This window comes from Dendroctonus ponderosae, unplaced genomic scaffold, assembly GCF_020466585.1.
Source record: "Dendroctonus ponderosae isolate FM_Combo_2020 unplaced genomic scaffold, Dpon_F_20191213v2 Dpon_F_20191213_4, whole genome shotgun sequence".
Taxonomy (NCBI): domain Eukaryota; kingdom Metazoa; phylum Arthropoda; class Insecta; order Coleoptera; family Curculionidae; genus Dendroctonus; species Dendroctonus ponderosae.
In genome coordinates, this window is record NW_026018611.1 from 573,389 (window position 1) to 585,898 (window position 12,510).

General features: G+C 42.2%; 4 protein-coding genes and 1 non-coding gene across 9 annotated transcripts in view; 3 read left to right on the plus strand and 2 right to left on the minus strand.

The window, feature by feature from the left end:
• LOC109540019 (sodium/nucleoside cotransporter 2) overlaps positions 1–3,822 on the plus strand; it is a 7,641-nt gene extending 3,819 nt beyond the window's left edge. For all 3 annotated transcript variants that reach the window (XM_019908150.2, XM_019908149.2, XM_048666164.1), the window contains exons 6-12: positions 796–993; positions 1,047–1,208; positions 1,258–1,351; positions 1,409–1,568; positions 1,628–1,773; positions 3,313–3,494; positions 3,555–3,822. In XM_019908150.2, the coding sequence (XP_019763709.2) occupies positions 796–993; positions 1,047–1,208; positions 1,258–1,351; positions 1,409–1,568; positions 1,628–1,773; positions 3,313–3,494; positions 3,555–3,770 (1,158 nt within the window). In that variant the 3' untranslated portion in view covers positions 3,771–3,822. The remainder of the gene's footprint in view (positions 1–795; positions 994–1,046; positions 1,209–1,257; positions 1,352–1,408; positions 1,569–1,627; positions 1,774–3,312; positions 3,495–3,554) is intronic.
• A 28-nt stretch (positions 3,823–3,850) lies between these two features.
• LOC109540026 lies at positions 3,851–4,582 on the minus strand. 2 transcript variants are annotated; one of them, XM_019908160.2, is made up of 2 exons: positions 4,120–4,582; positions 3,851–4,021 (listed from the first exon to the last, which is right to left on the minus strand). In XM_019908160.2, exons 1-2 carry the CDS (start codon positions 4,466–4,468, stop codon positions 3,903–3,905), a joined length of 468 nt encoding a protein of 155 aa, XP_019763719.2. In that variant the 5' UTR covers positions 4,469–4,582; the 3' UTR covers positions 3,851–3,902. The 2 variants fall into 2 exon arrangements, with proteins under 2 accessions (XP_019763719.2, XP_019763718.2); XM_019908159.2 differs by having other exon boundaries at positions 3,851–4,066.
• A 504-nt stretch (positions 4,583–5,086) lies between these two features.
• Positions 5,087–5,158, minus strand: Trnap-cgg. Its single transcript has one exon. It is a non-coding gene; the product is annotated as a tRNA-Pro (tRNA).
• A 47-nt stretch (positions 5,159–5,205) lies between these two features.
• LOC109540028 (mitochondrial fission process protein 1) lies at positions 5,206–6,457 on the plus strand. The gene is made up of 3 exons (XM_019908161.2): positions 5,206–5,424; positions 5,482–5,609; positions 6,023–6,457. The coding sequence occupies exons 1-3, from the start codon at positions 5,376–5,378 to the stop codon at positions 6,305–6,307; spliced, it is 462 nt and encodes a 153-aa protein (XP_019763720.2). The 5' UTR covers positions 5,206–5,375; the 3' UTR covers positions 6,308–6,457.
• Positions 6,458–7,963: 1,506 nt separating this feature from the next.
• On the plus strand, positions 7,964–11,486 carry LOC109540020 (putative fatty acyl-CoA reductase CG8306). 2 transcript variants are annotated; one of them, XM_019908151.2, is made up of 9 exons: positions 7,964–8,077; positions 9,307–9,571; positions 9,627–9,795; positions 9,879–9,982; positions 10,036–10,234; positions 10,289–10,471; positions 10,527–10,776; positions 10,832–11,089; positions 11,143–11,486. In XM_019908151.2, exons 2-9 carry the CDS (start codon positions 9,323–9,325, stop codon positions 11,279–11,281), a joined length of 1,551 nt encoding a protein of 516 aa, XP_019763710.2. In that variant the 5' UTR covers positions 7,964–8,077; positions 9,307–9,322; the 3' UTR covers positions 11,282–11,486. The 2 variants fall into 2 exon arrangements, with proteins under 2 accessions (XP_019763710.2, XP_019763711.2); XM_019908152.2 differs by lacking the exon at positions 7,964–8,077 and adding an exon at positions 8,943–9,050.
• Positions 11,487–12,510: the final 1,024 nt, after the last annotated feature.

The window sequence follows — 12,510 nt, forward strand, 5'->3', positions numbered from 1 at the left end:
ATGGCCTACTTATCTACTTTTGCGATGTTGTCACACGTAAAACACGATCTTTTTAAGAAGCGCAAATGTCATGCAGAGTATGCAACATGCATACACCCTCCCAAGACCACAGGTGTTTCAAGTTGAAAAAGTACTTAAACTTAATTACAAACTTCAAAAGATGACATTTCAAAAAATGACATTGCCACAAAATTTTAAATATGAAATCGATGCATTTTATTATTCGTGTAATCTTTCATTCGAATAAAAAATAGTGTTCGATACGAGGGCAAAAATTTGTTTTTCGAACTCCTGACGGATTGACAACCGAGACGAAGTCTAGACGTTTTTACAGACGACATTTGCATAGAAACTGATGATGGTGGAAAACACCGAAACGTATTTTAATTGATAAATAGAGACAATAAATGACTGAAACCCAGGAATTGATTCTAACTTTTATTAAGACAAAAAAATGTCCGGCTTCTCTGCCATTGATGGCCAAAGTTCGTCAAAAAATATGTGTTTTTTGAAACTCGCTGGGAATTTGTTTCCCTGTAAGACTCACGTTTTGATGACGCCACCGAGTTCATCCGCTCTGGCCAAGTGGTGAATTCTTGAGTGGCTTGATGACCGACATGGACCAAGCCTTAGTTCATCAAAAATTCCTTGAAAAGAACCACCTCAGGGCAACGCCTCTGAAGATGTTAACCGTGCGTGCTGGCAAAACGTTGGGCCCGCATAAACTGAAGATCCCCAATCATTTTTAATCGTATTTATCGTCTTACATTGCATAAAACAGACAAAAACCTGTAGGTGCCGTGGAACACTGTGGCGTGGGGCCTCATTCTGCAGTTTAGCATCGGGTTTTTGACGATAAGATGGAGCGTTGGGCGCAACGCTTTGGAAACATTCTCGGATCATGTGAACACTTTCTTGGATTATGGTGTGGAAGCAGCCGCATTTACCTACGGCGACTACATAGTGAACGAGCTGAAAGTGTTCGCCTTCCGGGTTAGCAGAAAATGCCGAAAGGGGCTTGCAAGCGACTAACGATCGATTTGCAGGCCTTATCAGTGATATTCTTCGTCAACTTCCTAGTCAATGTGCTTTACTACTACGGTCTGATGCAGAAGTTTGTAAACATGTTGGGGGAGTTTCTGCAGTACTTCATGGGGACGACCATTTGCGAAAGTGTTAACAGTGTTGCGGTGGCCTTTCTTGGAATGGTAATTAAGCAAACCACTGCGCTTCCGTATAATCAAGCCGATTTTTCAGTCCGAAGGCCCGATGATGTTGCGACCTTATCTGATCCACCTCACTGACTCTGAGCTCCATTCATTGATGCTAGCCGGCTTTGCCTCCGTATCAGGTACTGTGGCTCATTTTGAGTAAAACCGACTAATTCGTCACAATGTGGCTCTATCAGGCTCCACTTTTGCCGCCTACATTGGCTACGGAGCCAGAGCCCAGGACTTGGTGACGGCCAGCATTATGTCGGCTCCATCCGCTCTATGCTTCAGCAAGTTGCTCTATCCGGAAACTCAGGAGGTGAAAATCAAGAAAGAGGACGTACACGCGGTGGAAGTGTGAGTAGCCTCAAGACACTGGAAACGTCAAAGACTTAGATGTTGTTGGGAAATTTCAGCGAATATTCTTCAGCTATTGATGCCGCCAGCAAAGGCGCTACGGATGCTTTCCATCTGATAGCAGCCATAATTTCCGGAGTTACCGCCACATTGGCGTTCGTCTATTTCATCAATGGCGTCCTGAGCTGGTTTGGAACGCTTGTAGGTATGTAATGAATGAACAAGTAATGAGCGATACGAATGGAATTGCTAATCCATCTTGGCGCATTTAATTGGCCTGAAATCGCCGCTTTATCTAAATCCCCACGAATTTCGACTGGTATTACCAAAAGTCATAAAACATTCTTGTTATTAAGTGCTTTAGTTTGAATCCCAGTGCGGCATCCATCAATCTAGTTGCTGTCTGATGCAACAAAACAAATCGGCAGATAAATTTAACGAAATGATTCCCAGATACTGTTTGTTCCACATAGAAAACGACTGGCGCTTTGCTCAATACGAAACGCAAAAGCAAATTTTTCCTGGCTTGTGTCGCCCAAAACCCAAAAATTTTAAGCCGGAAAGGTGCCAAGCTGGAACGTAGCAACAGTCGGCCGGCGTGCTTCTCCCATCGATCGCTGTGGGTGCGAGTGAGAGGACCGATGCTTGCTACGCTCTGGAATGACAAAATCGGTGTCATGATGATAAATTACAAATGGTAAAAATTTTACCCCTGGCCTGCTTCAAAAGTGCATAACTTTCAATTTAGACGGAGTGGCAGTTTGGAAACTTTTTCAAAAAAATTGAAAAAAATCGGTGAAAATTTTGATGCATAATTGGGAATTTAAAGCAAGAAAAAAAAACCCGAAAATTCCACTAGTTAAATTTAAAAAATGTCCCAAAAGCGACAGACAATAGAGCTCAGTTTGTGCAATCGATGCTAACAGACAGATTTGAGCCATGCATGCTAGCGAAACGTCGGGGCCAATTTCCCATAGACGGCGGCCAAATGTAGCAAAAAATCACAAATTTTGCTCAACCTTTGCAGGCTTCACGGATGCATCAAACTGGTATAAAACACTCTTGTTATTAAGTGCTTTAGTTTTAATCCCAGTGCGGCATTCATCAATCTAGTTGCTGTCTGATGCAACAAAACAAATCGGCAGATAAATTTAACGAAATGATTCCCAGATACTGTTTGTTCCACATGGAAAACGACTGGCACTTTGCTCAATACGAAACGCAAAAGCAAATTTTTCCTGGCTTGTGTCGCCCAAAACCCCAAAATTTTAAGCCGCAAAGGTGCCAAGCTGGAACGTAGCAACAGTCGGCCGGCGTGCTTCTCCCATCGATCGCTGTGGGTGCGAGTGAGAGGACCGATGCTTGCTACGCTCTGGAATGACAAAATCGGTGTCATGATGATAAATTACAAATGGTAAAAATTTTACCCCTGCCCTGCTTCAAAAGTGCATAACTTTCAATTTAGACGGAGTGGCAGTTTGGAAACCTTTTGAAAAAAAATTTGAAAAAAAGCGGTGAAAATTTTGATGCATAATTGGGAATTTAAAGCAAGAAAAAATCCCGAAAATTCCACTAGTTAAATTTAAAAAATGCCCCAAAAGCGACAGGCAATAGAGCTCAGTTTGTGCAATCGATGCTAACAGACAGATTTGAGCCATGCATGCTAGCGAAACGTCGGGGCCAATTTCCCATAGACGCCGGCCAAATATAGCAAAAAATCACAAATTTTGCTCAACCTTTGCAGGCTTCACAGATGCATCAAACATGTGGACTTTGGAACTGATTGCAGGCAAACTGTTCATTCCAGTGGCGTGGCTGATGGGAGTTGAGTGGGACGAATGCGAAAATGTCGCCCAACTAATCGGAATCAAAACGATGGTCAATGAGTTTGTGGCATTCTCCAAATTGCAGGAGAAAAACCTATCGGTAATAATCCCACCGTTTGCCCACCATTTGCCAAATTGCCGTAATTTTCTTTGCCTTTAGCCAAGAGCGACCGTGATTGCCACTTACGCCATCTGTGGATTTTCCAATCCTGGATCAATCGGGATCATTATTTCCACCATGGCAGCCTTGGCACCGGAAACAAAGACTACAGTCACACGGTTGGTGTTCAGAGCCTTCGTTGGTGGGACTTTAGTCTGTTTTATGACTGCCTGCATTGCTGGAGTGCTGATGCCGGACAGCGCACTTACAACCTAAGCTTTGCTCTTTCATTCTGTTTTTCCGCAAAATATAGACTTTATCAACTCAACCCGAGCAATTAGCCAGTAAAAAGCAGATCAAGTGACTGAAACTTTCGCAATTTATCACAGACATTATGACACTATTTCATCAACTAGCAGTAGGAATTTTCACTTCCTCCTCACTGACTGCATTTTGGTGCGAATCTTCAAACTTTTCCCTGGGACTGTTCGCGCTGGCAGCCGCTTTCCCATCAATTTCCGTCGAGCCTAAAAGCACACACTCGGGATCTTCGTAGATACTCATTAAACTACCTAAACAACCGATTCTCCTTCATTTAATCCGCAAAACTCATCCCTTTTTGTACCTGTGTCGTCGTTGACAGTCGGACTTTCTTTGTACATGTGATGCACACTGGCGATCAGCTCTTTCCAGTCTTCATCCTCACTAAACTCGGACAATTCGCCCAGCAAATCCTTCAAAGTGACCGATTTGCCCGACGCGCCCGCATTGAACGGCAGCTCTTCGATGAATCGCTGAATCTCCTCAATGGTTGGAAATTCTTTGATGGTTCTCTTGTTTTTCTTCGCAAGCGCCAGCTTCTTCTTGTCCAAGTAGCGCTTGATCAGATATATCGAGGCCGTGGCTGTGCATATAATGAGCAGTTTCTTGAAGTGCGCTTGCAGTTGGGACGCTATGAACGAATTTAGTTCCATTAAGCTGGTTTGGCGGCCGCAATCGTTCTTCGTGCTCGAATTTCAGCGCTTTTATGCAGTGAAGTTTAAAAAAAAATGTGTTGCTCAAATCTCATTACTGCTCAAAGTGACACGGAAGTCAGCAGGTGGAACAATGATTGTTCGAATTCAAACGCCAAGTTCAACTACGGTTTTTTTCGCAAAAACGACTATTTTCATGCGTGGTGACTACCGAGGAAAAAGGCTCGAGTTGCCAACAATATTTAAAACGGAAAAATTACTTCTGTCTCATTTTCCCCGTCCGTCCCCTACTTGGACTGCAATTTTGGTTGGTTTTCCACCACCTCTCCCTCATTGAAATGCACGAATGCCCCATAGAATAAAAAAGGACGCCATCATAGACTGCAAAAATCAGTATTTGCCCACATGTTGCCAAATGTCCACCAAAGTAGCAAATCTCGGAAAGCGACTGCCAATTTTATGAGGAAAACGCGGCTCCATATTATTAGCAGAAAAAACCACTCAACCAACATTGCAGATAATTATCAAAAATTAATCCAAACACCTGCAAAGTGCAATAACTAAGCCTGATTGAGAACAAAATCAGGAATTTGGAAAAAAAAACGAAAAAAGTAAACCGGGCCTGTCCGGGATTTGAACCCGGGACCTCTCGCACCCGAAGCGAGAATCATACCCCTAGACCAACAGGCCGATGTTTTATTAACGCCAAATCTGCAACATAAACATTTCGTTGATTTATACAATGGAATTATCGGCTTTAACGATTCAAAAGAGAAAACGTCCACCACACTGAGCGAACATCGCGGCCTAACCAAAATCACTCTCCCAGTCCCAACTAAAAAATCTCCAATTAGCGGCCGTTTTGTTCCAACACCAATCGAAGCTCGTTTGACTGCTTGAAGCAAAAATGACAGAATCCAAAGACCTCTACAGGGACACTCCGGTAAGATATTTAGGTAAGTCGGGGGGCGTCCAATCGGGAGGCAAAATCCACGGTTTTCTCCCGTTTGCAGGCTACGCCAATGAAGTAGGCGAAGCCTTTCGCTCCATCATTGGTAAGCGATGGGTAAACGCCACTTATGGAATCGCCACCCTTTACGTTTTAGCCGACACACGCCAAAAGGGCATCGACGCCTACAAGGTACGAAAATCCTGAGCATTTTCCACTAATCACTAATCCATATTGAAAAACTCGCACGTGCACTTGTTTTTTATATGTATTGATTCTCATTTGTTTAATGTGTTACGCCATCGGCCACCAGTCGACCTTCATTCATGTTGCATCTCTTTTCACATTGCACCCGATCTGTCGCGTGCTCTGTTCAACGCATCGCGGCGCCTTGCAACACCTGAAACCGTTCGATGTACAGGGTGGCCCGCAAATAATGCAACGAAATTCACTGACACTGTTTATCCAAAAGTGAACAGTTCTCGAGTCACAGGGTGTCAAAGTGTAAATCACCATTTTCGCTACTATTAGCTTTAGCAAAAAACGCAATATTTTCGCCTAAACAGACCTGCTGATTTCACCAGGTAAAAATTTCAATTTTGCAGGCCTACGCTAACAAACCCGACTGCAAGGCCCGAGTGGCGTTTACCACTGCAGATACTCTCATTTGGCAGCTGTTGGCCTCAGTCGCCATACCGGGATTCACCATTAACCGTGTTTGTGCTGCAGCCAACTATGTGCTCAAAAAGAGCACAAACCTGCCAAAAAACACGCGAAAATTGACCGTAACGGCCGTAGGCCTATGCGCCATTCCGTTCATAATCAAACCCATTGATCAATGTGTCGATCTGCTGTTGGATCAAAGCTGGCGGAAATTTAAACCGCAGTGACAGACGAAGTCTTAAAGGTCAGACTTATGTCATGAAGTCTTAAAGGTCAGACTTATGTCATGTTTGTCATGTTGTCATGTTGTCTGATTTTGAGTACAAATATACATGCTGGTTTGTGCCTTATTTAGGGTGCCTGGCAAACTAACCAAATTGCGAGTGCTTTCTGCTGAAAAATGTTAACATAATCATGACCCCCCCCCCNCATTCAATTCTCTATCCAACGATGCCAAAACGAATTCTGCGGCTCATATTCAAGTGGATTTTGTAACTCAAAAAAAACCACGCAAACCTAAAACTTCTTGAATTCAAGCCTTTTTTGAGAAAACTGTCAACATTTCCCCATCCATGGTTCACTTTCTAAAACGGCCATTTATTTATCTCTAGAATGATGTGCAAATGAGCGTTCTTGCACATTTTGCCTCCGAGATATGAGCAAAAACGGGACGGAAAACATGGAATTTTGGCATAATCTTGCGCCACCCTTGCACAAAACGACGATCATTTTTCTAATTTCATAGATAACAGAAGACTGTATTTTTTCTACATAACCCCCCACTGACTTTAAAGCTGGATCCGCCCCTGAATACGACCGTAAAACACTTTTCCACTTCACGAAACTATGGTTGCATTCCCGTACGTAGCAAGCATCGGTTCTCTCTCTCGCACGCATAGGGGTCTATAGAGCGGCACGCCGGTCCGCACGTAGCTACGTTCGAACTTGCTACCTTCACGGCTTAAAATTTTTCCGCTTTCTTCGACACAAACTTTGAAAAAATGCATTTCGTTGTCCTTCGGAGCTTCACTACCATTGACTTTCCATGTAGAAAAACTCTTTAAATGGAATTTCTCAAATTTTCCCATAAAGAAACACCGATCATCTTGCCGATGCTACAGGGGCAAAAACACGTTGCCAAACTACTAACAGAAACTAAATAGAAATTAACAAAACTAACCCGCATAGGTAATCGCAAAACGCGTCCAAGACTAAATCAAGTGGCAAAAAGTAGTGAAAAATGCTTGCAAAACCCGGCTTGTCTACAAAACGAGCATATTCTTAACTTAACTAAAATCTCCGAAAATTGCATCTGCCCGACCATAAACTCTAAAGCGCAATTGAAACAATCAATCTCTTCATAGTAAAAAATAGTCGCAAAACACGCCTTGGCAGCTTCGTCTTCACTACAGGTGTGTTAAATGTGTTTGTGCTTGCCCAACAACAATCATGTACTAAAAGCGTAAAAATCCACGTTTGGTAAAACTGGTTACGGCTTGACGCATTAAACCGGCTTTCGGAATCCACTGACCATTGGATTTGTACCAGATATTTTTGAAAAATCTTCTGCCTTTTACTGGCCGCAACAGTAATTCTAGATTTTTCCATTCACCAGCGTACATTCTCCGATCTAATCATTGATTCGAGTGATCGGATGCTGGATAATTGAGCTTGAGGACCAATTCTTTATCGGTTCGACTTGCTCTCAAGTCCGTTTGAAGAGCGCAAACTTAAGGAATCTTTTCCGAGCTCCGCTCAAGAGGAAAAAATCAACTGTAAGCTTATAAATGCGCGCATTAATAACTGAATAAATTTCGTCGAGCTGACCGCATACTAAAAGTAGTAGTACTAGTTGAATAATATCCCCATTCCCACCTATATGCACCTACCTGTGCGATGGTTTACTGCCGTCCAAAGTACTGTTTGAGTGTTAGACGGGTTCGCATCAAAGTACCAGCATTTCAGCTCGTCGTCGGGTTCCAACAGGGGTTTTCTTGGTAAGTAGTTGGGGCTTTTCCCTAGGAACCTGCGCCAAACAAAAGAACTAAGCAATTTTGGAAAAAATTGGCTCATAACTTGATTCCTTATCAAGCAAACATCAGCTCAACTTGCTGCAATTGTTTAAACAATTTGTTGATACTTTTTTGTTCATATCGCGTAACGGTTTAAAATTAACCAGCGAAATGTAACGGGGCAATTTGCTGGCTTCGATATTATTTTCATTTTAGCTAGTTTATAATCTACGAGCGGTTTTGCCGGTTTGGATTGGGATCAAAATTGCTACAAACTGAGCATATTTCTATATCCGTGTATTATCAAAAATTGGACAATAAATCGTTTTTTTCATTAGCATTTCCATCAACAATTTACATGTAAATTCCTTCATAACAAATCTACAGTTACACTTGGAGATGTTGGCTCATCAGAATAATGCGTGAAGAGATTCAATAGTTTCAGGTGTGAGGCAACGATAATACCGAATGCAAATTAATGGTAATTAGCATCGATGAAACGGTAGTTTATTGGTGCGGGCTGTGTGTTGTGGCGCCAATTTCATCAATAAAATCATTCGCAAATTTGCACACATTTTATGCCAAAAGAGAATTAAATTTTCCATTCTATCAAATATACCGTTCCAGTTATTATCAAAGCAACATGTGTAAAGCAGTTTTAATTACTATTGAATGCCGTCATGACAATTTAAATAATAACTCACATAACATTAATTGAGCTAATTTATGTCGATTTTTTACCATTCTACACATAATAATAAATGCAATTAAAAGGCACCTTCGCTACTATCTCTCTCTATAGAGTTTGTCTGTATCGTCTTTGTCCAAACACAGTGGCAACATTGTGATGAACTGTCCCCTTGGCATCTGACTGTGAGTGTCAATTAGTCATGTTTGTTTACATGTTCGAGTAGGAAATTCCGGCTATTTGCATAAAATTTTGAGAACATTTTAAAAGGTTTGTTCGAACTGATACTAAATGTACATAAAAAGACACTTTCTTAATTCTCTCAAACGTACACTACGATTTGCACAATCAAAGTCCTTTAATAAGCATAAGGCTCGGGCACCCAAATATGATAATGATTCTTAATCGGATTTAAATGTAAAAATGATCATTTTTCAACATCAAATCATTAACATCGTGACAAAATTTCAAGACATTCCCAATTAAAAATCGTGACCAGTGAAGAACACACGTGTGTGTGTTTCAGAGCGCGACAGGGAACGATGGAAGGACAAACCCAAACCATTCCGGAATTCTACAAGGGGAAGAACATTTTTATAACCGGAGCTACCGGCTTTGTGGGCATCAGCCTGCTAGAGAAGATACTGAGCGACACGCCCGAGCATGGAAACATCTACATCTTGGTGAGACCGAAGAAGGGCCAGTCCATTGAGGATCGGCTCGCTGTGCTGAAGAAAAACTCAGTTTTTGAAACGTTGCTATCACAGAGAGCCACTGAGTCTGTCGATCAGGTAGGACTCGTCTACTGAACTGGGAGGTTGATTTTTGATTGATTGACTATTCTAGATTTTTGAAAAAGTGATTCCTGTTGCTGGCGACGTTGGCCAGGACAATTTGGGGCTCTCTGACTCCGATCTCCAAACGCTAAAAGAAAAAGTTAATGTGATTTTCCACAGTGCTGCCACGTTGGATTTTGGAGATACTCTGAGGACTACTATTGATATTAATTTATTGGGTAAGCAGTTGCTTTAGGGAGTTAAAAGCCTTGGGCGGAATGGCGCGCTAGATGCTTACAACCCTGAAAATCCCGTTTTTCAGGAACCCGACGCGTGACGGAATTAGCCAAACAATGCCGGAACCTGAAGGTTCTCATCCATGTGAGCAGTGCCTACGTTAACTCATTCATGCTCTCCACCGAGGAGGTAAGAAATTGAGGGTGCGCCCCATCTATCTTGACCTACCCAGTAAATTTTAGGTGTTATACCCGGTGACGAAAGACGCAGATGAGCTGCTAAAGTTGGCGGAGAGCCTAAGTGGCGAGCAGCTGGAGGAGAAGACCCCAGAAATCCTGGGCGAGCATCCAAACACTTACACCTACACCAAGCAACTGGCCGAGTACGAGGTGAAGAAATGCGAAAAGCTCTTCCCATGCACCATCGTGCGCCCATCAATGAGTAAGTTGGAGTTCCAGCTAGAAGAACCGCAAATAACCAACATTTCTGCTGCAGTTGTCGGGGCGTGGAAGCGACCGGTGCCTGGTTGGACGATCAGCAAGAACGGCCCTCAAGGGTTCATTTTGGGCGCCTCCAAAGGAGTGATTCGTCGATTGCCCTTGGGAAAAGACTTGATTTATGACTATATTCCAGTGGACGTAGTGGTAAACACCCTGATGGTGGCCGGGTATCGGGCAGGTAGCAGTTTTGGGGCCTCAAAACTCCCATCCGGACTTACAGTTTGCACTTTCAGGCGTAACTCGACCGGAGGAATTGGCCATCTACCATTGCACTTCAAGCACCCGAATGCCGTTTAGATGGGCCGAGGTGGAGAATTTGGTGAATAGCAGCCTGCACAAGTATCCGCTCATATCGGCCGTTTGGTGGCCCCGATTGAAGTTCGTCAACTCCATCACCTACTATCGGATTTGCTCGTTTTTCGTCCACATTCTCCCGGCTCTTATTCTGGACAATGTCACCAGACTGTCCGGAGGACGCCCCATGTGAGCTCCCCAAAATATACTCATCCATGGCGAAATTCCATTATATTGCTTTTAGCCTAATGAAACTGCATAGGAACGTGAACAGCTCGCTAGGGCGGCTCGAGCGATTCATCTTCACAGAATGGGAATTTAAGAGCGCAAAAACTGAAGAACTAAGCAATCTTTTAACGGAAGAGACCCGCTCCAAGTTCTACGTGGATTTAAGCGACTTGTCCTGGAGCGATTTCTTTGAAAAGCTGGTCTTTGGTGCCAGGATCTACCTATCGAAGGACCCGGAAAAGACACTCAAAGCCGCGAAAACCAAAGACAAAATGTAAGCCAAACTAATCTAAGATGCTTTGGAAATTCCTGACAAATTTATTTCAGCCTCCTTGGAGCGCACATCTGCTTGAAATTGGGGGTGATCAGCTTTATATGGTTTGTACTGTCCCGAATCTTCAATGTAACCATGTGGCGATCGCCCTACTTTCTACTAGCGGGGATGGCTTTCGAATATCTAATTTAGGTAACAACCGGGTTGGTACCAGCTAGCAAAAGCATTTATTTTTTACCAAATATTCTCGGGAAATTGTTATATCAAACTAGCAAGAGCGTTCTTAAATAGTGTAGATGATTAAAAGTCTAAATGAGTTTAGCGTAAACATCTCGGTTTATGTATAAAACTGTTAATTTAGTGCTTGAATTTCCACGTTATTAAAACATTAAACATTTTCCAGCTTTTTATTCCATTTACCCAACTTGTATTTCGGCTCATTCGCCTTTAGTCCACAAGAGAACACCAGTGTGGAAAAGAGGCGGAGTTGCAGATTCCGTGTGTTAGAAAGGGAAACATATTGAATATGAATAAATTCTCCATCTCCAATCCGTTGTGGTTAGAAAAATTGCAGTATAAAGAAATTATTTAGGCAAAAAATGACAATTTTTAGATAAAGCGCTTGACCAATCCGCACTTAAAAAACGAAGCAAGAAGCTTCTTGAAATCTTTACTGGGTGTGTACGAAAGATGAAGAAGTACAGCAAAAAAAAGTTATTTAGTCCCGGACAAAACTTATTTTTTATTACTACGAACTGAGAAAAAATCGGACAAATCCAAAAAAAGCTGTTTTTTTAGCCTTTAAATCTTTTAAACCAGATTGCAAAAATTTGAAAACATCAACCCACGAATTGTGGAAAAATCGCACAAAATCGCACAAAAACCGGCGTTATTTCAGATATTTGCACATGCATTTGCAAAAATTCAATGTTCCAAAACCAAAAAAGGGAAAAACTCGAAATTTTGAGAATCTGCTTAGCAAATATCAGCCTACAAACTCAGAAAAAAATGCCCAATTGCACAAAAAAACTGGATTTTTTAAAAGCCTTTTAGCCTTAGGCGAACCAGCGATATATTAAACACATGCGCACCCATATTCAAAAATTCGTAGCTCGAAAACCAGAAAAAATATAAAATTGAAATTTCTACAGTGCGTGCAGAAAAGATCAGGCTGCGAATTGCGAAAACATTGCGCAAATCCACACAAAAGCTGATTTTTTAGCAGCCTGTTAACCTTATGCAAACCATTATTACACGCCAATTTGCAAAAATTCAAAGCTCCAAAACCAACAAAACAAATTAAAACTAAATTGATACAGTCTGCGCAGAAAACATCAGCCCACAAACTGAACAAAAATTGTGTAACTCCACAAAAAAACTGATTTTCTAAAAGCCGTGCAACCTTAGGCGAACCGCCGATG

Coding starts and splice junctions, on each gene's coding strand:
- LOC109540026 (XM_019908159.2), bottom strand. CDS start 4,468: ATGGAACTAAATTCGTTCATAGCGTCCCAACTGCAAGCGCACTTCAAG. Junction 4,067..4,119: donor GACTGTCAACGACGACACAG/GTACAAAAAGGG, acceptor TCGGTTGTTTAG/GTAGTTTAATGAGTATCTAC.
- LOC109540028 (XM_019908161.2), top strand. CDS start 5,376: ATGACAGAATCCAAAGACCTCTACAGGGACACTCCGGTAAGATATTTA. Junction 5,425..5,481: donor CACTCCGGTAAGATATTTAG/GTAAGTCGGGGG, acceptor TCCCGTTTGCAG/GCTACGCCAATGAAGTAGGC. Junction 5,610..6,022: donor AGGGCATCGACGCCTACAAG/GTACGAAAATCC, acceptor TCAATTTTGCAG/GCCTACGCTAACAAACCCGA.
- LOC109540020 (XM_019908151.2), top strand. CDS start 9,323: ATGGAAGGACAAACCCAAACCATTCCGGAATTCTACAAGGGGAAGAAC. Junction 9,983..10,035: donor TCATGCTCTCCACCGAGGAG/GTAAGAAATTGA, acceptor AGTAAATTTTAG/GTGTTATACCCGGTGACGAA. Junction 10,235..10,288: donor CATCGTGCGCCCATCAATGA/GTAAGTTGGAGT, acceptor TTTCTGCTGCAG/TTGTCGGGGCGTGGAAGCGA.